This window comes from Cavia porcellus, unplaced genomic scaffold (assembly GCF_034190915.1).
Source record: "Cavia porcellus strain 051 isolate PalLab524CR breed Dunkin Hartley unplaced genomic scaffold, mCavPor4.1 scaffold_27, whole genome shotgun sequence".
Taxonomy (NCBI): Eukaryota; Metazoa; Chordata; class Mammalia; order Rodentia; family Caviidae; genus Cavia; species Cavia porcellus.
In genome coordinates, this window is record NW_026947510.1 from 37,723,002 (window position 1) to 37,749,976 (window position 26,975).

The 26,975-nt window shown below is 36.7% G+C and overlaps 1 protein-coding gene across 3 annotated transcripts in view; it reads right to left on the bottom strand.

The window, feature by feature from the left end:
• Positions 1 to 26,200, bottom strand: part of Lrp6 (LDL receptor related protein 6) — a 147,715-nt gene extending 121,515 nt beyond the window's left edge. Inside the window, exons 1-3 of one of the 3 annotated variants that reach the window (XM_023565292.2) lie at positions 25,974 to 26,200; positions 25,630 to 25,787; positions 6,475 to 6,868 (exon numbers count right to left, since the gene is read on the bottom strand). In XM_023565292.2, the coding sequence (XP_023421060.1) occupies positions 6,475 to 6,868; positions 25,630 to 25,684 (449 nt within the window). In that variant the 5' untranslated portion in view covers positions 25,685 to 25,787; positions 25,974 to 26,200. The other 2 variants (XM_063238243.1, XM_013153063.3) reach the window with 2 other exon arrangements.
• Positions 26,201 to 26,975: the final 775 nt, after the last annotated feature.

Here is a 26,975-nt window from a genome sequence, read left to right on the forward strand (position 1 = left end):
TATTCTCGATTGGTTTTACAATGTTCTATTTTTGGTTTGATTTTACAATACGTAATTGACTGGACAGCTATTGTTAAGTTAAAGAGATATACCACAGTACTTATTACTACTATCCCAGTATCCTACTGTGAAATCCTATACCAATTTCACTGCATTGTCTCGATTGGCTTTGTTCTGTCTTGTGCTGTTGCATTTTTACTACTTTCAAAATTTAAAAAAAAAAAACATGTTAAGACTCATGCATGTGTAGAATCTATAAACAGTTTATGAGAACTGATCTTAGGACAATTGATGAAATGAACAGATACTTTGAAGAAAAGGAGACACTAAAATACCCAGTGCTGATCCTGGAGTGTCATAATGTGAAACCCAGCAATAGTGTAATTCTTTGTTCAGAGTGATACTAACCTGCTTGGGTTTATTTAAAGTCAACATAATTGAAGATATGGGTAACTGCATATATGTTTAAGTGTATAGGATTGATAACCATATTTCTAAGTTTTTGTGGGATAGTTGAACAGAACTGGTTGCAATCTCACTGTTTGAATCCCCACTTTATATGCTCCACTTTAGTATCTTGAATAACTATTTGTAAGAAAACGATCTGTAATCATCAACTAGTGATTTCTTACTGTTTATTTTTTCTTTGAAATTATGTATTATTTCTACCCATTTTCTGTTTTTTCAGTCTTTCTTTAAATTCAGTTTTAAAAAGAAGACACTACTGTACCCAGTGCTGATCACAGAGTGTCATGATGTGAAATCCAGCAATACTATTATTCTTTGTTCAGAATAATTTTAACCTGCTTTAGTTTATTTAATCTAAACATAAATGAAGATATGGATAACTGCATGTATGTTTAAATGTACAGGATTGACAACCATGTTACTAAGTTATTGTTGGACAGTTGATTAGAACTTTTTGCAGTCTCTCTGTTTGAATTCCCACTTCACATGCTCCATTTTTGTACCTTGAACAACTGTTTGTAAAACGACAACATCAACAAGTGATTTCTTACTGTTTTTTTTTCTCTGAACATATGTACTATTTCTACCTATTTTCTGTTTTGTTTAATCTTTATTTAAATAAAAATTTTTTCAAAAAAAAAACCTTTTCCTTTGTGATACTGGGGATTGAACTCAGGGCCTTACATACTGACATGAATGTGTAACAACAAAAATTTTAAATAGTATTCAGGACAGGCATGATGGTGCACACCTGTAATCAATCCCAGCTACTCAGTAGGCTGGGATAAGATCAAGTTCAAAGCCAGCTTGGTCAACCTGGCAAGACCTGTCATCAAGTAAAAAAAGGGCTGGCAAGGTAGCTCAGTACTTGCTGAATTCAATTCCCAGTACTAGGGTGTGGGGGAGTGTCATTAACTTAACTTTCTTGATATGTCTCATTTTTTAAATTTAACGTCAAAACTAAAACTTGTGCTTAGCAAGAGCATGGCCCTGGGATTAACCTATAGCACATGCATGTGCAAATACATACATCCACACATCCCACTTTAAAAAAAATTGAAAGGAACCCAGCTGTCAAGGAAACTCAGGTCCAAAAAGAAAAAATGAAGTAGCATACTAGTAAATAACAAAGCTAGGCATAGTATATAACAATCTCTGGTGACTATATTTTTACAAAATATGAACTTAGTAAATCTTAATTATGCTTTAGATATTTATATCTAAATGCTGTACTGATTTGAAATTCACGAGACAACACTAAAATTTACATTCAGTTATAAAATGCTTTCTCGCCTAAAGCTAGATGTGGTGGTACACACCGATAATGCCAACACTCAGCCAGCTGAGACAGGAGGATCCCCCGTTTCAAAGCCAGTCTAGACTACACAACGAGTTCCAGGCCAGCCTAACTACACAGGAAGACAATGGCCTGGGAGGGGGTTAAGGAGTTCTCCTCTAATAAGGAAAAGTTATAGAATTACAGTAAACAGTCAAACTCTGTCAAAAGTATTTACTGAACACCTATTATGTGAATTATTTTAGTTATGAAATATACTTGTATAGATAATACTTTAAACATACTTTAAACAAATTATGATAATGTGTAACTGATAGGAAATTATAAACCACCTGTTTTATATTTATACAAGGTTTGATTTACAAACACTTTTAAAGCAGAACTTTCAGATATTAATATCATACTTAACAATAACAAAAATATATCTTTAAAATATCTATCAAGAGCTAAATTCCATCTTAATTGCTAAGTTTTGACATTAAAAATTATATAAAATGATTTGGATTAGGAAAGGATTCTCAACAAACCAACCAAGAAAAACACTTCAACTTACAGATTTGTACTTGAAATGGGCTCAACAGCACCAAGATAGGTAAATACAGTAATTGTGGAATCAAACTGAGGAACTTAACATTAGAAGCAACCACAAAGAAATTATTTTTACTACTCTAACATAGGAATAATGCTTTCTGTAAGTTACTCATTTCTGGAACAATTTTTATGCGTGCATTTTCTTGTTCCTTAGTCTAAATTCTACACTACCAGTCATTATTAAACAGAGATAGGAGGAACACTCAGACTAGGACAGACCAAATTTAGAGAAAGAAAGAAAAATCTTCCTTCAGTCTAGGCTAAACACACTGACTACACAAAGAACTCCACACATGCAAAAGCACACAGATGTCTGCACTAGTTCCCAGGGCTTAAACAATACCAGTCATTCACTAGCTTTCCTTTTACCTAAATGTGATGTGAGAGTTTAGTCAGCTCTTCTAAATTTCATAACTTAAGATCGTAGACAAAGGCTATTATTTTCCCTCAGCACTGTTTTCAAAAAAAGCAAACTTCATTATTTCTCCTAATAAATAAATCTGAAAATTGTCTCTTGTTTGACAAATGGTGAACCTGACCTGTACTTAATGTAACACTAAAAACACAATCCATGACATAATATCATTCACACTGACAGACAGAATATATATTTAAATGCATGATTTAAAATATCATTTGAAATGTACTCTCTATCACAGTAATTATCAAATGTACACCATTTGGCTGAATTCTATTTGTTTCCAGTTATGTTATTTTTTTAAAGAGACATATGATTCAAAGTAACTTTCCAAAAACTGAAAGAAATTTTGAGAATTGTTGAATAGGAAGGGGAAAAGGGAAGTTATCCTCCTCACTTCTTCTCTCTCGTCCTACCTTAACCAGTCATCAAAAACAATGAAAGATATTCAGGTGTCTGATAAAACCTTTAGGCCTCAGGAAAAAGAGGTATTCTTTAGTAAACTTTCAAAACCTAAAAAAAAAAAAAAAAACACTATTTCTACAGAATCTCCCAATAATATCATAAATCAACTGAGTCTTTGGTGAACTCTCTCTCACATTTGATGCTGAAAAGGAACATGGATAAACTAAAGCCTCTAATGTATTTAAGACTATTTGTTTTAGGTAACAAAATGAGAATGATCAATTCACTCACAATTTTTAGATAGTGAAAGTTTTAAGTGTATACACAGAGAGACAGACAGGAGAGAGACAAAAAGAGAAAGAGAGAAGATTAGCATGTTCTATGATTTAATTATAACCCCTCATTGAATAGTCTAGATGCTGTTCCAGAATTATGACAATTATAACATCAAGTTAAGGGTTATAGTAATCATCCAATCCTCCTTAAGGACCTTTGGTGGCCTTTCAATTCCTGTAACACTCTTTTCGTCTTTACTTACATATAAAACAGTACAAATAAGCATGCTTTAAAGAAGTTGTTCCTCTCAAATTTTGTCCTCAAATAGACAATAAAACTTTAAAAATACACTGCATCTCTCCCCAACCAAAGTACAAATTACTTGAACACACTAATCATTTAACAGATGTATATGTGAATTTCAGTCATCACTCTTATGATGATAAGATTGAATACGTGAAGAAAAAGAAAACAACTGCTTACTTTATACCAAGTATTTTTCCTCTATGACCTCTGAAAGCACCAAAATCTTTCAGGGGCTTGCTGTGTAGTCCAATCTGGCCTTGAACTCACCATGTAGTCCAGACTGGCCTAGAACTCAAAAGCAATCCTCCTGCCTTAACCCCAGAGTGCTGGGATTACAAATATGTGCCACTATGCCCAGTCTCACAATGTTAAGTATTTCACAAAGCAGTAATCTCAAACATTGCAACATGCCCTAAAACGTGTAAGTTGTTAGCAAAACATAAAGTCCATTTCTTAAATACACGTTAAAACAACAACCCAGTTCTCTGATCAGAACAGTTTACTGTACATGCAACCTCTGAGACTGCTTCCTCAGGAGACCCTACCATTTTCCTACCACCAGAGCCCAGAGCTACTACTCTATTGTTTGGGCCTTTATCAAGAGCACCACCTGACTTCCACAGATACCGCTTATATTTCACCATAAAATTAATAAACATATCCTTGTGACATTCCAAAACATCTAACCCTAAAATTTCAATATGCTACTGCCCATGTTATTACTCTTCAGAGTCAAAAAAATGTATTCATTTATCAGGCCTCACACTAAGACAAACACATAAAAATCTTTCATTTTGCCCTCAGTTCCATTTTACTACATAAAATTAAGCCATTGCTTTCTATAAACAAAGTAAATTTTAAAGCTTTCCAACATATTTAAAAGTCAAAGAAAAAATATTACATAGTTAGTCACAAGCTACCTATGCACTTTAACCAAATATTCACCATTTCAGGTTCGTGTTTATCGTTATCTACACTTAGCTGTAACAGACTCAAGCCTGACAATTTTTCCAATAGAGAAATATCAAGAAATGATATATAGTAAGTCTGAAGTATAGTAATCAGAAATGACGCATAATAAGACTAAGGCATAGCAACAGAAGAAATGCAGGGATGCAGTTCACATTTAATGGATCTGGTCCAATTTTAGGTTTCCTTTCTCTTTAGAAGTGTAACCGCTGCAATTATGTTTAGCTGACTAGAAATTAGCTAAAAACTTAATTTTACTTTTTTCCCAACACTGACATATTAAATAACATTTCAGATTTAACATAAAGGCATTGGCCAAGTGTAAGGGAATATGCCTGCAATCCCTAATAGGACACCGAGGCAGGAGGATCACAAGCTCAAAGCCAGCTGTGGCAACTTACTTAGACAGTCTCAAAATAATAAAAAGGGTTGGCAATGTAGTTCAGTGGCAGAGTACTCTGGGTTCAATCCTTCATTATGTACTTAATAAAGTTATAAGATCTTGAAGGCTTTTTTTTTCGGTACCAGGGATCAAACTTACGACCTCACGCTTGCCAGCAAGGCGCTTATACCACTGAGGTAAATGCCTGGTCCTAGAAGATTTTTTTATTTCATCTTGAGCTATCAAATATTATTCTTACTAAGTCTTCTCTCCCTTCTAATTATCCTCTCACAATTACAAAAGAAATCTAGACGAAAACCAAGAGCTATAAATACAACTGTTCCATAAGAGCTATTAAAAACACAATACCATTTATATAACCTCTTACTTCAAGAATATAAATTTCCATATTCAAGCTACTTGACAAAGCTGGGATATAGCTCAGCAGCCCTCTTTTTTTTTTTTAACTAATTTTATTGGACACTTTAGAGATACATAATGATAATAGTCCCCACAGTGAATTTGTACCTGTACATAATGTATCTTGATTCTTTTTTTTCCCCCGAATTCTTTCTCGTCCTTTTGATTCCTCTTTCTCTCATTTACAAAAGCTTTGCTTCCATTTTATACTTTTCTTATTTTTTCTTTTCCCTTTTTTCCTCCCCTACCCTTTGTTCCCCTTCCCATTTGAATATTTTCTTCCTTCTTCCCCAATATCTACAATAGACTCTGGTCTTTTTTTTTTTTTTGTACTGGGAATCACATTCAGTGCTTCATGCTAGCCAGACAGGCGCTGCCCCGATGAGCCACATCTCTAGCCCATGGTCCTTTTGCACTTCTTGTTTTGTTTTTTGTTTTGTTGTGTTTTGTTTTATTTTGAGACAGAGTCTCACTGTGTAGTGCAGGCTGACGTTCAAATTCCTTACTCTAGCCCGGGCTGTGCTGGAACTCATCATATCCTTTGTGCCTCAGCTTCCAGAGCACTGGGATTACAGGCATGTACCATCACACCCAGCTAGATTTTGGTCCTTGTTTGCCCTTTCCGTTTCTCATACCAGAGAAACAATGCCATGATATTTAAACATTCATGTCTGATTTATTTCATTTAAGATACGCTCTCAAGGTATAGCCATTTAGTTGGAGAGGTACTGTACATAAGTAGCAGAGCCCTTGCCAAGCATATGTGAAGCCCAGGTTCAATTCCAGCAATTAAAAAAAAAAAGAAACTACTTGACAAAACATGAAAAATCTAAAATTCCTGTTTCATCTCTTTTTCCCTTGATGGTGCAGAGCATGTGTGCCCATGGAGAGAAACGAGGAGAAAGAAATGCAACGACCTTCTTATATTAAACAAAAACTTACCCACTTGAAGGATCTAAGGCAATAGCTCTGGGTTGATCCAACTCTTGCCAAAACAAAACTTTTCGGAGAGATCCATCTAAATTAGAAACTTCAATCCGATTAGTTTCCGAATCTGTCCAGTACAATTTTTCTCCAAGCCAATCACATGCCAGTCCATCAGGGGACAATAATCCAGAAACAACAACATTCTGAACACTCTCAGTTTTGTTAAATTCTGTTCGCTTAATAGCTTCTTCGCTGACATCACTCCAGTAGATCAAGCCATGACCAAACACAAAGTCCACTGCAGCTGCGTCCTCCAAGCCTCCAACTACTATTGTAGCATTCTCTTTACCATTTGTAGCATCCACCAATCGCAAGTCCCGTCTATTTGCATAAAGCAACAAAGGGGCCGCTGGAACAAAAGAGAAAAACTTGTAAGTGAAAAGAAAAAAAAGTACTGGTTCTTACAAATCGGGTTTCAGATTAATATTAGTGAGTAACTACTACCAAAATTAAAAAAGGATAAATAAACCAATAGGGCAATGCCTAAAATCTTTTCAAACACAAAGTATTATTTTTGCAGCACCTTAAAAACAAAACAAGGGATAATTAATTCCACCAGGTCAGTCTTTCCTTATTAAAAGAGAGTCTCTGTCAGAAAAAATTAAAACACTTAGCCATACTAAGAACAAGAAAGGATGCAGTACTCTTAGAACACTCATAGTCAACAGAGCATGCACTTTGGAGAATAGCAGGTAATTTCTTAAAAGCCAAACATACACCTAGCCATTGCACACCTAGTTATTAATGTGAAAGAAAAACAAAGCAATACAAAGACATATATATTATACATATGTTCATATCAATTTACATGTCATAATCTAAACTGGAATATGATAGAAAAACTAGTGAATAAACAAATTGTAATGTATCCAGAGAACAGGAATAATTAACTATTAGTCCATGAAATATGGATTAACCTCAAAATAATTCACAGTAAAAGCCAGACCAAAAGGAGTATTACATGCCTCCACCTATAATAAATTGTAGAAAATGAAAACTAATCTATTATGACAGGAAGCGGATGGCTGTACTAATGTGGAAAAGACGCATGAAAGAAGAGGAGGTAGACATTATAAGGGGCTCTGGGGAAACTTTGTGTGTGATAGGTATTTTGATTATTATGATAGTTACAGAGGTGTATACATAATCAAACTTATTTTAGCTGGGCATGGCAGCACATGGCTATAATCCCAGTTATAGGAGGTTGAGGCAAAAAGATTGCCACAAGTTCGAGGCCAACCTGAACTACTAATGAGATCTTGTCTTAAAAAGCCAAAAACAGGGCCAAGGATATAGCTCAGCAACACAACACCTAGCAAGCATGAGGTCCTAAATTCAATCCCTGATCAAAAAGAAAAGAAAAGCACATCTAATAAATTTTAGACATTACAAAAATATTATTTATTTTATTTATTCATTGTCTTTTTGATACAGGATCTCACAATGTGGTTCAGCCTGGCCTTAGGCTCACTTTGCAGCCTAAGTTGGTCTCAAACTTGCAATGATTCTCCTGCCTCAGTTTCTCAAGTACTGGGATTACAGGAGTGTGCCACCATGCCCGGTCCAAAAGTACAATTTATTATATCTTAATAAAACTACTAATCAGTCTACCACAGCTAAATCTTTATATTTTATCATCATCATGTCTTAACTATTTTATTTTCTTCATTACAATATCCTTTAAGTAGATCTCATACCAAAACTTAATATAAACCTGTCTTAAAGAAGAAACATTCAACTTTGAAGTTGAAGCTATTATTTGTACTGAAGTAGTACAACTTCTATGGTTATTTGTTTGATGTTTGTTTGTTAATTCTCTATTCCAGAGAGAACTCTATTCTAGTTTTTAATTTTCTATTTACTTTCCTAGTAGCAAGTAGCAATTAAAAATCTAAAAGCCAGGCACAGTGACTCCTGTGATCCCAACACTCCTAGAGGCTGAAGAGGACCACAAGTTCAAGCCCAGCCTGGGCTACACAGCAAGAGACAGTCTCAAAAAAAAGCCAGAGAAAACCTCAAATGTTACTGTCGTACAGAACTTCCTGTGATGGAAATGTTTTCCCCACTACACGATGCAGTAATCTCCAGGCACATATGACTATGCAAGGTTTTAATGTGGCTAGTAAATTCTTAAATTTTAACTTTATAAATATATTAATTCATTAATAAGTTCATTTAATTTTAAATAACAAACATGGCAAGCATAAGAACTGCATAGCAAAGATCTAGAGGTATGAATAAAGAATACAAATGAAGCAACAATACCAGAATTGATGCAATAATCTACATGACCTAGTTTGCTAAGTACTTACTAAAGGTCTAAAGCTGTATCATCCAAAGCCAAGTCTTTGTTATTCAAAGTAACTGTTGCCTCTTTTTAAAGAAATCAATCTAGGACTGGAGATTTAGCTTGATGGCATAAGCGACAGTCTGGCAAGCACAAGGTTGTGAGTTCGATCTCCGGTACAGAAGGAAGTAAGTTACTCTAATACCAAAAAAGTGCTCACAAAAATGTATTTTAAAAAAGTGATCTTTAAGTCCAGTCCTGAATTGTGAGTTATAATGTGCACTCTGTTTATCTGAAAGTACAACCAAACCAAAATTCAACTTCCTTAGTCAAAAACAAATGACAATGCAGCTTTAAAAACAAAATGCTAAAGAGTTCTTTATTTACTTGGTACATCTTCTACAGCTACTGACAAATTCATAAACTTCTGTAAAAGATTCATTTTGGTTTTTTTTGTCTTTTTCCTTTTTATAGGTACCAGGGATTGAACTCACGAGTGCCTGCTTGCAAGGCAGGTGCTTATGCAGCTGAGCTAAATCCCCAGACCAAAAGATTCACTTTTAATTCATTTCAGTCCTTCAACCTTCATACTGATTTATCAGTCCCAATGGAGCTAACTATATTATCTTAGATTGAGCTTCTCATTCATAGTTCAGGCCAAATACAAACACCAGGAAAAGAGGTCTTCACGAGTGAAATTATAATGGTAAGCGCTGAAGAAGGATAAGAAATAGTTTCAGCACCTTAAAATTAAAAATCCAAGTGATAATATTTATTGATCACCTTTGTGGCACTAATCTTGGAAAATTTTATATGCCAAATCTGTATGTGGTTGTGGTAGCCAAACACTGGTTCTTTTATGACTTTTTAAAATCAAGCATTTATATTTCCAGAGTCGTTTTGGATCTGTAAAACCCAAGGATCCTTCCTAGTCATTTAAGGCTCACAGTTTTTTGAGTACAAAATATTTAAAAAGTGGAGAAGTCAGTATTTTTTCAAATTTAGGAGTACTAATTCTGGTTAAGGATTTCTGAAGGCCTGTACATAAATCTGAACAGTATTAAAAGGAAACCCCAGAGTTCATCCTATATGACTACTCTTTTTATACTTTAATATTTTCTACTATATTGTCACCAATATCTGTTCAGCAATATATTACATATAGTTTTGTAACATTATCTGAAGAGACACAGTAGTCGGGCACGGCAAATACAACTGTAATCCCAGCACTTGGGAGGCTGAAGTAGGAGGATCTCTTGTCAGTTCAAGGTCAGCCTGGGCTACATAGTGAGTTCAAGGCTGGTCTGAACTACATGGATCGCAAAACAAAAGAGAGAGTAACTCCACACACTTCTGGAGGTAGCATACATGGCAGGCACTCAGTATCTTCCACTCCAGACAGCTCATCTTCAGACTTAATACTACACTAAGGCTACGATAACTCAAATAATACCAATCACACTCATTAGTGAACACGAACCAGTGTTTAGGAATCTTGTTTTCCGTTATCAAATGCCTGCTGAACTTCCTGCAGCAACCTTTCCAACCTTTTTCTGCTTTCCTAAAGACAAATGTCATGCCTTAAATCCTTCATTCTCAGGTCACCTCATAAAATCATCTCAATGAAGCAGGAAGAATGGAAAAAGTCATGTATCTCTAACACCTTAATTTATACCTTTTGAAAATGCCTCTATCCTCCCCTGCCTGCATAATGTAAGGTGGCCTTCCTCTCTTCTTTTACCCATTCTCGTGGTACTAGAGATTAAGCCCAGGGCCTCCAGCTAGATAAACACTCTGCTAAGCTATACATCCGGCCTTTTAAAAAATTTTTTTATTCTTTACTTTTTTTAAGACAAGGTCTCCCTAAGTTACCCTAAGGTCCTGACCGGCCTCATACTTGGGATCTTTCTGCCTTAGTCTTAGTAGCTTCAGCCATCTTCCCTCCTTTCCTAAGGCTAAAGTAGTGCTGTACTTTTGCTTCCATTTCCCTACCTTTTCTCTGCAGCTTTGTCCCAACAATTGTTAAATACTTCTAACTTCAATGTCTCATACAAGGGCCCTGGTATCAAAAACTTTGTTTTAACCCTGACCTTGCTACCACCAAGACAATAATTTGTTCCCTTACCCATAAAACCATATAATTTAGTATACACTTTACACCACCACTCATAACTAGGAACTTCCTAACCACCACTCAAGCGAAACTGCTTTCTCCAGGACTTCATAACCAAATCCAGTGGACTTTTCATAGTTCTTATTTATTGACTTCTCTGTAGCATTCAAAAACTGCTTAAGAATATCCCTTCAATAAGTAGAATGTTCTTTTACTATTATTATTGTTAGTCTGCCTTTTACTTTCAAACATTCCTTCTACTTCCTTTATGTAATACTCCAAGACACCCTGTTGTTTCCCAAATGAAAGAGTATTTTTAAAAAATATAAAGGCAAGCATGATAGCAAAAACCTGAAATCTCATTCCTCTAGCGGAATGAGGTAGAAGAATCCCAAGTTCAAGCCCAGCCCAGGCAATTTAGAAATTTAGTGAGACTCTGCCAGAAAATTATACATTTTTTTAAAGAACTGGTGATATACCCACTTTGACTTTCCATTATCTTGATTTAAAGCCCTGTATTACTCTCACCATCTTGTTTTTGACTGATGTCCCCCTATTCTGCTTTGCTTGATAGTACCAGGTTCGAAAGTTTAGGCAACAGCTGTGAAGATAGTGAGATTCAGTATGACGCCCATTCTCGATGACTTTTATCTACTTTTGAAGACCTACAATGTCTCCAATGTTTTGGTTTTGTCGGTTTTGTTCTTTACTGTTTTGCTCAATTTTATTATAACTGATGATATAGGCAATTCTATTAGAGATAGTGGGAGGCATTATGGTAACCAATATTGATCACCTTGTATTATGCTTTTACATTATCTATTATATCCACCCTTTTGATTTGATTGACTCTGTTCTGTTATGTCACATTTGGTTCTACTCCCTTCCAAAAAAGTAATAAGAACTGTGGGAGTAACAAAACCCAAAATGTGTAATTGTCATTGTACAAAAGAGAGGAAAAGAAAGTGCTCTAAATGATATAACTGCATGTATGTTTAAGTGTATAAGATAGAAAATGATATCACTGAGTTTTATTGGATCATTGAACAGAACTGTTAGCAGTCTCACTGTTGGAATGTTCACTTTACAAGCTTTAATTTTGTGACTTGAACAATTATTTCTAAGATGACAATATGTAATCCATTAACTAGTGATTTCCTACTGTTTATTTTTTCTGTAAATCTGTGTAACTTGTACCCTCTCTCTGCTTTTTTTTCTCCTTAATTAAAAAAAAAAAAGAACTGGTGATATAACTTAGTGCAAAAGCCCCAGGTTCAATCTCTGGTACCAGTACTACAAAAAATACAAACTTAATTTTATGAAGTGTACCTGCTCAACATGCAACTCTGTTTGAATCATCATCCAATCTAACCTCAAGTTCTACACCTATAACTTTTCATCTACCTCTTCTGCCATTAAATTTATTTAGTTCATCCCTTTTCTCTCCAAAAAAACTCCTCATCAACCAGTGATACCACAATTCTAAACTTACTAACATGGCTTAGAGCCATCTTTGACTCTCCCTTTTCCCCTACTCAGCCAATTACTGTCTTACTGTAGATTCTTCTTTATCTCGTTTTAAATTTATCTCTTCTAGGTTTTTAGAACCACTATGCTGCAGTAGACCTTTGTGATCTTTCACCTAAGCTATCCTAGTAGATCGCCAAGTATTAGTCTCAATATTTCCCCTTTCTGGGGGCTGAGGATTTAGCTCAGCAGCATAAGCGCCTGCCTTGCAAGCAGGCAGTCGTGAGCTCGATCCCTGGTACTGATAAAAACAAAAAAGACAAAAAAGAAAATGAAAAAAAAAAATATTTCCCCTTCTAACATATATCTGTACATTACTCAGCTTTGATTCTCCTTGCCTAAAACATAAAGCTTCAATACCTTAATCCACCAATAAATGACTGCTACTTAGGATTCTAAATTTGTCTTTTACAAGCTCTGTGCCCTCTAGACAAACTTCTAATCACATCTGACTTCACAGTATCATTTTCTTCTCAACTCCATACTTCTCTTTAAGCAAGCAAATTCAAATCATTCAAGGTCAAATTCAAATTATATACTCTAGGCCTCAGCTTTCCTAATTGACTCCTTATCCTCCTAACCACTTACTTGATACTACCATTTTTGAGTGTTATTTCCTATCTTCACAAGGATCTCAGCTCCTTGGGAACAAGAGCCGAATCTTGTAACTAATTTTATCCCCAATCCCTAGTACAGTAGTTTCAGCACTCAGGAGACTGCAAAAGGATCGTGAGTTTGAGACCACGTTGGGTTTCACAGCAAATTCAAGGCAAGTCTATAAAACAGAGTGAGAATCTAGTCTCATAGGTAACTATCAGATAGATACTTCCCCCTTCTGTCAACTATATACTTCACCATCATGACACTCGGTTCAGTATCTTCAAAAATGGCAAAATTTGACTAAAGACAATCGAAAACTTCAATGGCTTCCTTGAAAGACTGGGTGTCTCTCTAAAGTGGCTCACTACGGCTTCTGCCTTCCCATCATGCTCTTACCTCTCCTCCTTCCTTTTACCTTCAATTCTCTCTCTACACCTATCCTGAATTCAATTTATTCTCCCTTAGATCCCACACTCTTCAACCTGTTTATCTACACTTATCAGGCCTTTTCCATTCCATTTCAAAATTCTTAATCCTCTTTGCTCACTTGAATTTTGAGGTATCCATTCCCCAATGCAGACTCATAGGGGACTCAAGAGGAATTCAGGAACCTGAGGCTGGAAATATGACTTTTGGAGACATCCCAAGATTCTTGGTCTCTCTTCAATTCCTCACTGAAAATGTAGTCCATACTCCGTAAAATTATACATCAGGGCAAAGAAAATCTTAAAAGATTTTCTCCACAAATATTGGTGGGAACACTTCAGGCTCTATGGTATATAAGCAAGTAACTTCAACTTACTACAACCACCAGAAACACAATCTGGTAAAATGTAAACATGAGAAAGGGCAACAGCCAGCTGTTTTACATAAACTACCAGTGATCTAAAACTTTCAAACTGAAGCATAAACTCTATTTGTGTTTATCTGTGTTTGTATATGTACATATATATTCCTACCTCCTTAAAGGAGCGCTATTCTAATTGACTTTCAGATAAGTAAGTAATATATAGACTTCTTATACTTTCAAAATAATTTTTATAGAAAAAAACCCAAGTGTTTAAGAATTCAAGTTAACAAAAAAATCAAAATCTAATTTTGTAAAGGATACTGAAGCACTTTTGGAAAATCTTAATCCAGGCTAGCTTCCAACTCACAGTGATCCTCCTGCCTCAGCCTCCAGAGTGCTGGGGGATTACATGCATGCACCACCATTCTTAGCAAGTACTTTCTTAGTCTATACTTTTATTTCACATAGATATATTCTTTCTCAAGTTTTATAGGCTAAAACAATGAAAAAGCTGGTTATTACATCTATATTTGTATTTAGCTGGAGTCATTAATCTGACAAACTTTACTGCAAAAATAATAGCTTTGTAATTAGCCAATTTGAAGGCAATTCCCAAAATCTTTGCTTACTTAAAACCTTAGACTTGCACTAAGTTTAAATTATTTCATGTATCTTTATTAAATATCTAGATCATTTCTAAGAAAAACAGAACACAAACGTGTAATTTCAAGTTTACATAATTTTTACCTTGTTTTACAGTACAAAGAAGCTATATATACTTGAGTCTATTAAAGAACATACTCATTTTTGCCATACTGAAACGTTAAGTACACTGTAGGAAAGCATACAGCTATAAAATACCATGAGATATATATCTGTAAGTTCTGCTAGTCTACAAAAAGTACTAAAAGTTGGTGCACACTTTCACAATTCTCCATTTTATATCAGTTCTTTACACAACAGCCCACTGTAATTATGAGCTATAATCTTATATGTAAAAAAGACTATCAGGAGGAATAATTACAGAAAGGAACAACTTCAGACACAAGGTATGTAGGACATATATTTTTAAGGAGAAAGAAAACAGTACAGTGTTATCCTAAAGTAAAATGAGTAATTGTTTCACAATCACAAAGAGCAAAATTAAGACAAAATCTGAATGGATATAAAAGTTAACAGTTCATCAAAAAGATAGCCAGGCATGGTATTGCACACCTGTAATCCTCACAATTGAGGAGGCTGAGACAGGAGGATCACAAGCTCTAGGCCAGCCTGAACTACCTACTTCTAAAAAAAAGTGATTAAATATGTGAGACCTAGTTTCTAAAAAAAAGTCCATGAAAAAGGAATTTTATTTCAGACAAAGCTGGCTAAGATATGAGGAGTCATTTGTAAGAGTTTCTAAAGACACTTTAGTATCCTTGTACAAAATCAGATTTTGGTTTTCTCTATTAAAATCACTAAATAACCGGATTTTGGCGGCGCACACCTGTAACCCCAGCACTCAGGACTAGGCTAGCCTAGGCTACCTAAGTGAATTCAAGCATAGCCTGCACTACACAGCAATACCCTGCCTCAAAAAGACAAATAAAAAACAAACAACGTAACTAGCTAACTAAACAGATTATGGATGGTTTGTCTGGCTCCTAAATAATAATCATCTCTCTGGGAGATAAAGATTCCGTGTCTTATAGAACTTCTTATGCTTGATGTTGACTTCAATATGTCCTCATTTTTTAAAAGTTCTCACTTTTCAAAGAATTAATAAGCTTCTTATACTTCATACTATGTTCACTAAATTTTAAACATAACCTTTTAGTCACTTTGATTAAATATGCAGTCTGGTATTTTTTCTCACTGACCCATAATCCTATTCAATCATTTGACATTCTGCCTTTTCAAATCAAATCCTTAATGATGTCTTTTATACTAACAACTATTTTTCAGATTTCTCACAGTCCTTGAAAAGAAAATTATAAAAAATTTATTTTTTACCTTATAAGCATCAGAAACTAAAAATAATTGTTTATTTGATTGAATGTTATGAGTTATATGGGAAATGCTGAGAAATACTTATGCTCTCCAGATTAATCTGTATGAGTAAAACTGTATTAACATGAATTCTTTCAGAAGATGTATGTAGACATGAAGTTCCTAGAAACTGGTTTAATCTCTCATTATCCAAAATATATTTATACTGACTATGGTCCTGAATCTGTTTTGTTTTTTAGCATTTTTAAAATTAATTTTACTGGAACATTTTAGATATACATAATGATAACATTCATAAGAAATTTGTAGCCGGCATGGTAGCACATACCTATAATTCCAGCACTTGGGAGACTGAGGCAAGAGGATCGTTAAAAGTTGGAGACCAGCCTGGACTACAAAGTGAGTTCAAGGCCAGCCGAAACTACACTGAGATCCTGTCTCAAAAACACGAAAGACAGAAAGACAGAAAGAAAGAAAGAAAGAAAGAAGAAAGAAAGAAAGAAAGAAAGAAAAAAGAGTAAGACTACAGATCAAGCAGAACAAGAATTAATTGCATAGGACTGAAAAGAAAAGAAATTTGTACCTGTACATGGTATATCTTTTTTTTTCCTCCATCTTCCTCACCTCCTTGAATCCCTCCTCCCCTCCATATTTACAAAAACTTTGTTTTCTTTTCTCTTCCTTCTTTTCTTCTAACCTGTCCCCTAGTTTCCTTTCCCATTTGAACATTTTTTTTCCTGTCTCTCAATATCTGTTACAGACTTTGGTCCTAATTTACCTTTTTGGTTTCTCACATCAGAAAAATCATGCAATATTTGAACCTGTGTGTCACACTTGTTTCACTTAAGAGCATAGTATCACCGGGTATGGTGGAGCAGACCTGTAATCTCAGCATTGGAAAGGCTGAGGCAGGCGGATCATTATGAAGCCAGCGTTGGCTATATAATGAGTTCAAGGCCAGTCTGTACTAGATAGTGAGATCTTGTTTCAAAAGAGTAACAGATCAAGTAGAACAAGAATTAATTACACAGGACTGAATAAATTGATAAAAGATGATTGTGGGTTTTGTCTAAAATACTGCTGATACTTCAGTGTCCTTCCTAGTTCCTAGATATAAGGAATCCATTTCTCAAGCTATCTATAACTCCCAGTTTAAAGAGGCTATGCTTTATAAACGGAAATATAAAATTTATCATTTCTTTCTATCACCCCTAAAATTCAAAATTTCTTATTGAGCAGTCTAATTTTCACAACAATACAATTCTTTGTATAGGTTTACTGAGCCTACCTTCTACTTAGAAAAACTATTAAACAACTAAGGCTTTTCACTAGAATGTCATATTTGAAAGTGTTGCTTATTTAATAACATATGATAAGGAGCTACAGTTGACTTTATGAATCATGCTTCTAAACTACCTGGCAAACTTCTGGTACTGGCTTACAGAGTTCATAGCCATAGTTCAGATGGATTAAAGGTAGATACTTCCTGGCAGGCCCAGAAATTCTCATAAAACAGTGATGGTGAATCTTTAGAGGTTTCAATGATAACAAAGAGCGTGCTGTAGTACTCATGCCAAAGGTTCGCCACCACTACTCTAGAATATTCTGGGAACTACCACAAGACAAATATTACCTCAAACACATAGGTTCTTTTCAGTGAAACCTGATGATAAGGTCTTAACAGTCCCAGCCTCAAGAGGAATGTAAAGGTCCAATCTCAGATGCCTTAAAAATCTTTCAGCAAAGCAACCTTAAAAAAGACCTATATGGTAAGGCACTATTTTTGTCTAACCTACATAAGCAGGCAAATCTACTGAGATCAACTTCACAAAGTCTCTCACTCTATCCCTAAGTGACAGGTTTTAACTTAAACAGGGGAACTAACAAGTGCTCATTACAAGCACCCCACTGTTTACCCACTGACTTGACTTGACCAAAGTTAAGCAGACTTCTCCCCACCAGCCCCTCAACTCTGGCTGCCCTAAGCTTATGCAAGTAGACACAACTTCATCACAATTTTCCAGTTAAATTGTCTTATTTAACATGCTTCCCCTCTCCCACTTGGTCCTCACTCTCACAAAATTCCTGTTGGCCTTTGACACCTCCCTATAGAAGAAGTCTTTTTCTGTTTGACTCTGACATTCTTGGAGATGCTATGATGGACATGTTCCCCTTCTGTACTACTTCTCACCTTAATCCAGGTTTGTTTTTTATTTGCAGTACTATAACAATCCACCTACTTGCAAACTCCAAGATTACAGTATTTTTTCCTAGCAAAAATGTTCAGCCAGGTGTAGTGGCTAGTGCCTAGGGTCCCTGCTGTACAGAAGACAGAGAAGATTGATCACCTGAACCCAGAAGGCTGGGAAAAGCCTCGCCAACACTGTGAGATCATGTCTCCAAAATAAACAAACAAACAAAGATCAGTATCATTTTAAAAACCCTAATAAGACCCAGATAAAATCAGGTATAAATAGAAAAGCATTGCATGTAAAATTACTGGTCATCTGGCCTTAGGGTCAGTGGCTCATCATTCTAATTTATAAAATGAAGAAACCAGGCATGGTGGCACAAGCCTGTAATCTCACACTCAAGAGACTGAGGCAGGAGGATTAAAATGTGTTCAAGGCCAGCCTGGGCAATATAATGTTTAAGAACAGCCTAAATGGGGTTGGGGATTTAGCTCAGCAGCATAAGCGCCTGCCTTGTAAGCAGGCAGTTGTGAATTTGATCCCTGGTACCGATAAAAACGAAAAAGACAAAAAAAAAAAAAAAAAAAAAAAAACAGCCTAAATTATGTAAATCTTATCTCAAAATAACAATAACAACAATAAAATAAAATGAAAGTGAGACACACAATTTTTAATACCTATTTATCTTACAACTCTAAATGGGAGCTTGGTAAATATGATCTCAATAGATATAAATACAAATTAAATAAAAAGGTTTAACTGAAACAAGGTCAATATACAGAAACAGGAAATGCTAATAAATTATTAAATGTTTCTCAAGGAACAAAGCAACAATCTAAGAATTTACTGTTTAGTTCAGCAATCTCAAAAGCCAGAAATAATTTCTCAAAGTAAAGACTTTGATAATTAAACTGAGATTCATTTTTAAGTACTTCAAATATCCATACAATGGTATATGACACAGACATAAAAACAAATGAAGTACTTATAGTTTCATGCCACTAAATGCATAAACCTTAAAAACATTATAAGTAAAAGAAACTAAATTAAAAAAGCATATATTACACTCAATTTCTACAACTGTTCAGAATAAGCAAATCAATGGAGGCAGAAGTGGATTTACAGCTCCCAGAAGCTAGAGGGAAAGGGGAAATGGGAAGTAATTGCTGGAATTTTTTGGAGTAATTGCTGGAATTTTTTGGAGGGTTCTGAAAAGTTCTGAAATAAGATAGGGTGCTTATAGTTGTATGATGTTGTGAGTATACTAAAAACACTAAATTGAATGCCTTTAAAATGAAGATTTTTATCATACATTATAGTTCAAAAAACTGGCTTAAAGAAAGTAATGACAGGGGCTGGGGATTTAGCTCAGCGGTGTAAGTGCCTGCCATGCAAGAAGGCAGTCGTGAGTTCGATCCCGGGTACCAATAAAAAGGAAAAAGACAAAAAAAAAAAGGAAGTAATGACCATCCCTCTATACCCACAAGAGGCTGGTTCCAGGCAATCTCCCTGTCACCTCCACACGCTACATCTCTGAGACACCAAAATCTGTGGATACCTAAGCCCCTTATAGCCCCTAACATCAGTTAGGGTCTGCATATAAACTATGTATATCTCTCTGAATACTTTAAATCAACCCAAGATTACTTATAATATCTAATGTAACCTAAATGCTATGTAACTAGGAGTTATACTGTATCTTTTAGGCAATAATGACAAAGGAAAAGCTCTATATGTGTTCAGTACAGATGCAATTTTCCACATTTTTTATCTATAGCTAAATCTACAAATAAAGACTATACAACATGTAGCTAGACTATCAAAATATAGTGAATATATGAATACTTATATTACACTTCCCAATAAATTGCATCAGTAATGAGGAAGACTAGGGCTGAGGATTTAGCTCAGCAACATAAGCAGCTGCCTGATGAACTGAGGTCCAGAGTTCAATCCCCAGTACCAAAAAAAAAAAAGAGGAAGATTTTTAACCCTATAATCTACTTGGTGTGCTTTCAGTAAAACAGTGATACAATAGTGACCAAGACCAATGGAGAAAAGATCCTTCTAGTCAAACGTATAATTTGATAGAGGTACAATTTTCTTTTACTTGGGTTTTCTTGAAAAAAATAACTTGCTGATCATAGGCATCTCTGCACTTTTATTCTGAGAAACTCAGTAATGTTAAACCTGCTATTAATTATTAACTTATATAACCTCAAATAGATTTTTGCCTAAAAATATGGTATCACCTTGCAGTCCCAATTTTCCTGAAATTAGCTCCAAACTGTTTTGTTTTTGTTTCTGCTGTACTAGAGTTGGAAACTAAGGAGTATTAAGGTACATTCCCCCCAGCACCTTTTTATTTGGGACAAGGTCATACTAAGTTTCCCAAAATGGGTTCAAACTTACTACAATTCTTCTACATTAGCTTCCCAACTGATAATCCCCAATGGGGATTATACAGATGCACCAGTCTGTCCATTCCATCCCCAATCCCCGCCCTGTCCCATGCCAGGCAGATACATGGCCCTTTTAAGAAAAGTATCATAGAAACCAGAAAGTTCCATTACAGCTAATAGGATCACGGCCTATTCTCATCAATACAAGACTAAGAACATTTTAATATTTTCTAATATTATGCCTAAACAGTTTGAACTTTTTTGTGAGCATAATCACTGTCACAAAATAACACAAAGCATGAGAAACATAAGCATGTGTTAGTATCAAGTAACAGTTTTCCCTGTATTTATGTGCTAACAAACTGCACTTTAAATAACTATGAAGACAAGTCAACTATTCTAATCCATGTACTTGACTAAATTTCAGTTACTCAAATGAAGTATATTCATTAAAATGAGGCTTATTTTACAAAAGATACATAAAGAATGAACATATAATTCAAGAATTCAGTGTATGATCTCTTCATCTGTAGAGAGGAGTCTATCAGCTGAATAATTTTAACTGTTGTAAACAAGTAATACAATTTTTCAGAGAATATTTTGATAAAAAAATTTCATCCATACTTAACTCTTAAGTAAATGTCACAATTACCTGAATTACCTTATTTATAATAATCACCTGAAACAGTGTTACGGTTGCAACTGTTAGCAGGTAAAACACATTTAGTGGCCATCCTATTTCAAATTAAAGTAGAAAACATAGAAGTAAAAGTATTTTGTGGAGTTTTAATTCAGTTAGAGATTCAAAAAAAAAAAAAAAAAAAAACACTGATCCGAAAAGTATCAATTGCCCAAAACAGTGCCTCCAATTTTGCAGGCACTTAAAATGTTTCACTGGTATTTTCTAATACAGAGCACAAATACTTCCTTTCATGTGATCAGTCTAATAGCAAACATTTATTCAATGTCCACTATTGATCGCACTATACTATTCCCTTCACAAATATCTGATTAATTCTCACTAAAATCTTGGAAGTTATCCCCACCTAAACAGAAGGAACTAAGGCCAATTTATCCAAAGCTATACATATAAAGTGGCAATGAACTTCACCTGTCTCACAACAAAGCCTACAGCTTTCCGCTACAGTATCCCTCTTCTTAGCAGTCTCCAAATATAAAAGTTTTCAATAAAACTTCCAGAGTGAAAATGGACTTTTTTCTGCACTACTTAACCCATAGCTTAAACAGAACAACCACCTATGTAACTTGTTTCTCTAGTACATCCAAATAATTCAAACAAAAATAAATGTTCTCAGATAATACTTTCCATTTGTACCTCTTCACAGAATCTCTTTTGATATTCAAATAAAGGTAAGTCCTTTCTGATTGCCAAAACATGTTTCCAACACAGTAGTTCAGATCAGCAAATGGAAAAATCTTCAATTAAAGCAAAGAAAATAATCTTCTAAAGAAAACCATAAGAAATCATTGTTAGTCCTTCTGATAATGAGCTAAATTAAAACCTTAAAATTTCATAATCAAATAATTCCCAGCCAAACAACCAAACCTAAGGCCAAAAAAGAAAAATGTAAAGAAAGTATCTGATGAAACTATATGAAACTATCATCAAATAACAATTTACATGAATCACCTATGACTTAAAAGCATTCCTTTTAAAAATTGCCAAGTTTGGAAAATATCTGGTTAAACACAGTTAAAACTAGTCTCTCTATCTCAGGACTTCTCAGAGCACTTAATATAATACTATGAATTACACATCTCCAAAACAAGAATTCTTTACCCTAAAGAACACAGTAAAATGTACAGAAAATGAGTGATTCATCTAAAGTCACACAGCTAGCTACAGATAAACTCAGAATCAGAGAATCATTCTCCTTATTCCCACTTCAAAATTCATTTGACCCCTCAAAATTTTACAATACTGATTTTAAAAAAGAAAAAAAAAAAAAGAAACTTTAAAAAAGCTACTCTTACAGATATATAAATTGGGAAACATTAGTGGTTTGTTCTGATATTATTTACTACCACTGCAACAAAACAAAGTAAGCAATAAATTTTATACAACAAACCTTCTCAAAAAAAGCTAAGATACAGTATTTACAAAGCTTACACACTTTGATGGTATCCTAAAACTTGTAATTTTTAGCAAAAATATTTCCTCTAGAAAAATCAAAGACACTTAGGTCAGTACCTGGATGGAACTCAAATGATAAGATAGCAAACTGAATTGTTGGATTCATTAATGCAGAAATCATGTTTGTTTTCTCAACACTGTAGGAGATATACACACACACACACACACACACACACACACACACATTTATATGCTGTACCATTAATTGCTCTAAAATCTTGATCAATTTACTGTCTCTCTGAATCTGAATTTCCCCACCTAGGAGTGAAGTGGTTAGACTCAGAGTTCAAGATTCTTCTTTAAGAGTTCATGAAACTAATGCAAATTAAACCTCAAATCCCCAACTACTGACGGTATGTTCGGGAATCAAAATTAGGATAAAACATTTGCAAAGTATTTTACATTAAGCACCTCATTTACCACACCCAATAATCCTCCAAATTAGTCACACAGATATCATTATTCACATTTTAAAAGTAAAGAAACTGAGGTCCAGAGAAGCTGACTAGACCAGAACCACAAAGTTAGGAAGTAATGAAGCTCTGGCTTTAAACTCAAGATTCTGGTGTTGCATTCTCCAAAGTTTTCCATTATACCATGTCACTTAACAGGTAAAGAGACGCAGCCTGGATGAGACAGTATACCCTGGTTTTCAGCTACTGATTAACAAACCTACAGGACCAAAGTTCTCTCCAACTCTCTTAAACACACCATTAAACACCTAAAAGCTCCAACTCTTCTGTAAAGGAAAAGGTCATGACCTTAAGGCAACAAATTAATCACATTTTCTCCTTAGGGTGCAACTTTTATGATTTATAACACAGAATGACACTATCAAGAGGTGAAAACAACCTAAATCACAACCAAACATCTTTACATGAAAGACAGTTTTAGTTTAAGTGTCATGTATTCACAGTTAAATATTGTTAAATAAAACGCCCACCTTATTCCTTTCTTATGCTATATTTAAAATAACAGCTCCACCCACTCACCCCTTATACCTCTACTCCATACTGGAGACTGAAACCCAAGGCTTTCACCCTGTGCTACGTCCTCTGTCCCTTGTATTTATTTATTACATTTTTATTTTGAGACAGTTTCACTAAATTGCCCAGGATGGGCTTGAAGTTGTTATCCTGCCTCAGTCTCCCAGAGTACTGGGATTACCAACATGCATCACCACACCCAGCTAACAGCTCCACTTCTGAAGACTTTGGTAATGGAAAGAAGACAAACTATCACCTCTTCCAGGTTTTGTTACATAACATTTTGTTCAAAAAGTGTTACTCAAAGTACCACTTCCCTAAACTCAAGCAAACTCAAAACTCAGCTATGGATATTAAAATAAACAAATTGTATTTGCATCACACCCTTCCCTTACAAGAAATACAACTGAGCAACCAAAGCACCCAGGTTATAGATTTAGATTTCTTCAAAACTCCAAGCAATCTGCTGGCTCTCATGTTTGTTAACTCTATTAACATCTATTTTAAATATATATTCTTATATCAACTATAATTGTTTCTCACTGCTGTAGCTAAATCTCCTTTCAGTAGCAAGTATACTATAATAAACACATACTTATTAAATTTCTCAGGTATATAACACTAAATTCTCTGCCGTGAAAATTGAGCACGCACTATTTTTCTGGAGTTTACATGGGGAACTACACAGTTTATGCTTACAATGGAGCCACACTTACTAAGAAATATCATATATGCAGACACAGAAATGGTGCAGGAGGGTCATGAAAATAAAAACAATCATTTTTACAAAAAACAAATGACACAGCTGTCAAACTTGTACAAGATCATTAGTTACTATCATGATCAGTAAACTTCTGAAGTTTTGAAGAACTGAACAAAAGTTTAACTTGCTTTTTAATAGCTTGAAATGCCCACAAAGATTCAAGAGATCCCACACCTGAAAGGAAGTGCCATGTGAAATTAACAAAACCAAAACTACCAGCCACTGCATCCAGCAGCAGGTAACATTCCTCTGCTAGTATAAAAATAAAAAATAAAATAAAATAAAAAGCTCCACATCATCAGCTTCATTTCCACTTCAACACTAATCAACTTGGCGAGACCTGTCGACATTCCTTGCCGGCCAATCAAAAACTTCTATAAGTTGTCACAAATTAAAAGCCAGTTTGTGTGTCAGCTTTGCAGTCCAATTTAAAACATCACATAGCACTGACTTTAAGTAATTCCCAGAGCAAATTATCCAGAGCACTCTGTCATTTTCCAAAGTGCCAAGTTGTTCCCAGGGGTGCACTGCAAATGATAATTCAGTTCCCTGGACAGGACAGGCTCGTCACTCAACGATGACTCCCCTACTTGGTGCCAACTGTACAACTTGCATACTCCGAAAACAGGGGCGAGTCCTGAATACCAGGGGTTACAAGAACGACGTCTGTATTCGATCGTGGGCTAAAGCTCAAAAAATTGCCAAGGCTGAAACGCTCGACCTCTAAACCCCGAGTCACTTTCCAACTGTGCTCTCATCCAGGATCATTATATTCCAAACGGAAGTCAATTATTAGTTTAAACAAGGCCTGGAAAAAATTGCAAAAGGGCTTAAAAGTTCACCTAACAGACATGCAAAAGGTGGGGGGCTTCGAGGGAGAAGGCCAACATTGAAGCACCTTGAGCTCAAACATATTTAAAGCCAAATACGTACAAAGACTGTTCCCTGATCATTCCCGGCAGAAAGAGATGCATAGACACTCAAGTTATCCCGACAGAATAGGGTGCCAGGGGTTTGCCAAGATCATCAGCCCGAACTGAGACTCAGCTTTGTCCAGATCCAGTCCGGAGAGCCAGGCAGGGGTCTGCATTGTGGCCAGGCGGTGCTCACAGCCCCTTCTCCCGGGCCCCTTTCTCTCCCTCCTTCCCCGCGAACAGGCCTCTCCTTCCTCCTCGCTCCTCTTCCCCTTTTCCACCTTCCCTCCCCTCCCCCGCCCGACACACACAGCAAGGCCACCTACCCCCTCACACACACACACGCACACACACCAAAGCCCACCAACTTTCCGGTCCTCGCGTCTCACCTCTCAGGAGCACACAGAAACTGCAGGCCAGCAGGCTCCTCAGGACGGCCCCCATCTTCCCGTCTCGCGTTCTCTCCTCTCACCGGCGAGGGGCGACCAGAAGAGGGGGAGGCGAGGAGCCCCGGCGGCCGCCGTAGCGGCGCGTCTGCACGCTCATGCTTCCCAGAGAGAGAAGAAAGAAAGGGGCACGTCAAGCCTCCGCGCGCGTGGCTGCCGCCGCCGCCCTCTCTACCGCGCCGCTCTGCCCCGGGCTCGCGCGACGCCAGCGTCTGCTCCCATCCCGCCGCCTCCTCCCCCGGCGCCCCACGTCCCCCGCGCAGCTCCTCATTCAGCCTCTTCCTTACGCGTAGCGGCGCAAGGATACAGCCGACTGGCCAGTCTTCGCGGTCTCCAAGTCGCCGCGAAGGTTTCCCTGCGCGCGGCCGACCCCCTCCCTCAGTGCCGCCTCACAAGCACGGAGGAAAAGAGGCAGGGACCCTCGCACAGTCCTCCACGGGGACACTGTGGGAGATACGCCGCGCGAGAACAAGCCAGCTGGAGAGAAAAGGCCGCCCGGCGGCGCATTCCGATGGGATTCTTTCCCGGGCCGGCTGCTGGCACCCTCCCCGCGGAGGGCGTGGAGCGACGTCGAAAAACATTGGAGCCGGCGTGGTCGGGACTACTTTCTGCGGCTCCGCTGGGTGGCCGCCTGCCTGGTTCTTTGTGCGGCCGCCGGCGGGGCAGCCAGGTACTGCTCGGGTTATCGGAGGCGGGCTCCAGGCCCCGGAGACTACAGATCCGAGGTCTGGGCCGCCGGTCCACGCTCCGGAAGGTTCGCAGGATCCCGTCACGGGGAGATGGACTCCGTTTTCGGTGTCGGAGATTGGTTAATCATTTTTTAGGGAAAAATTTAAATGCGTGTCAACACTGGCTTTCAACGCTGGAACGGTGAAAGGTGTTCAGTAGCCAAATCAAAGTAGATACGTGTCTTCGCCTGGCTTCCCCGAACTACAGACCTCCAGAATGAATCCTGACAAGGACTAAAGATTTTCGAATGGACAGATAAGATTCCAAGATACAAGCAGCAGCAGCTAACACAGAGCGAAGGGACCCCTGAGCGAGACTGTGTTGGGGGTTTTATAAGTTGCATTTAATAATGGATGTTTGGCATGCTTTGATACTCAGTTCTCTACTAGAGAGAGAAAGGAGACTGCAGAATGTAAGACTGCGCAGTCTCTGCCGCTCCGGTGTGCTGGGCATTGACGAGTAATGGCCCGGACGCCCCCCTTGAATTCACCTAGCAGCCTTCGGTGTAGGCTGAGGTGGTCCAAGAGTTAACGATGGAGTCATCAGGTGCATCCTGCCCA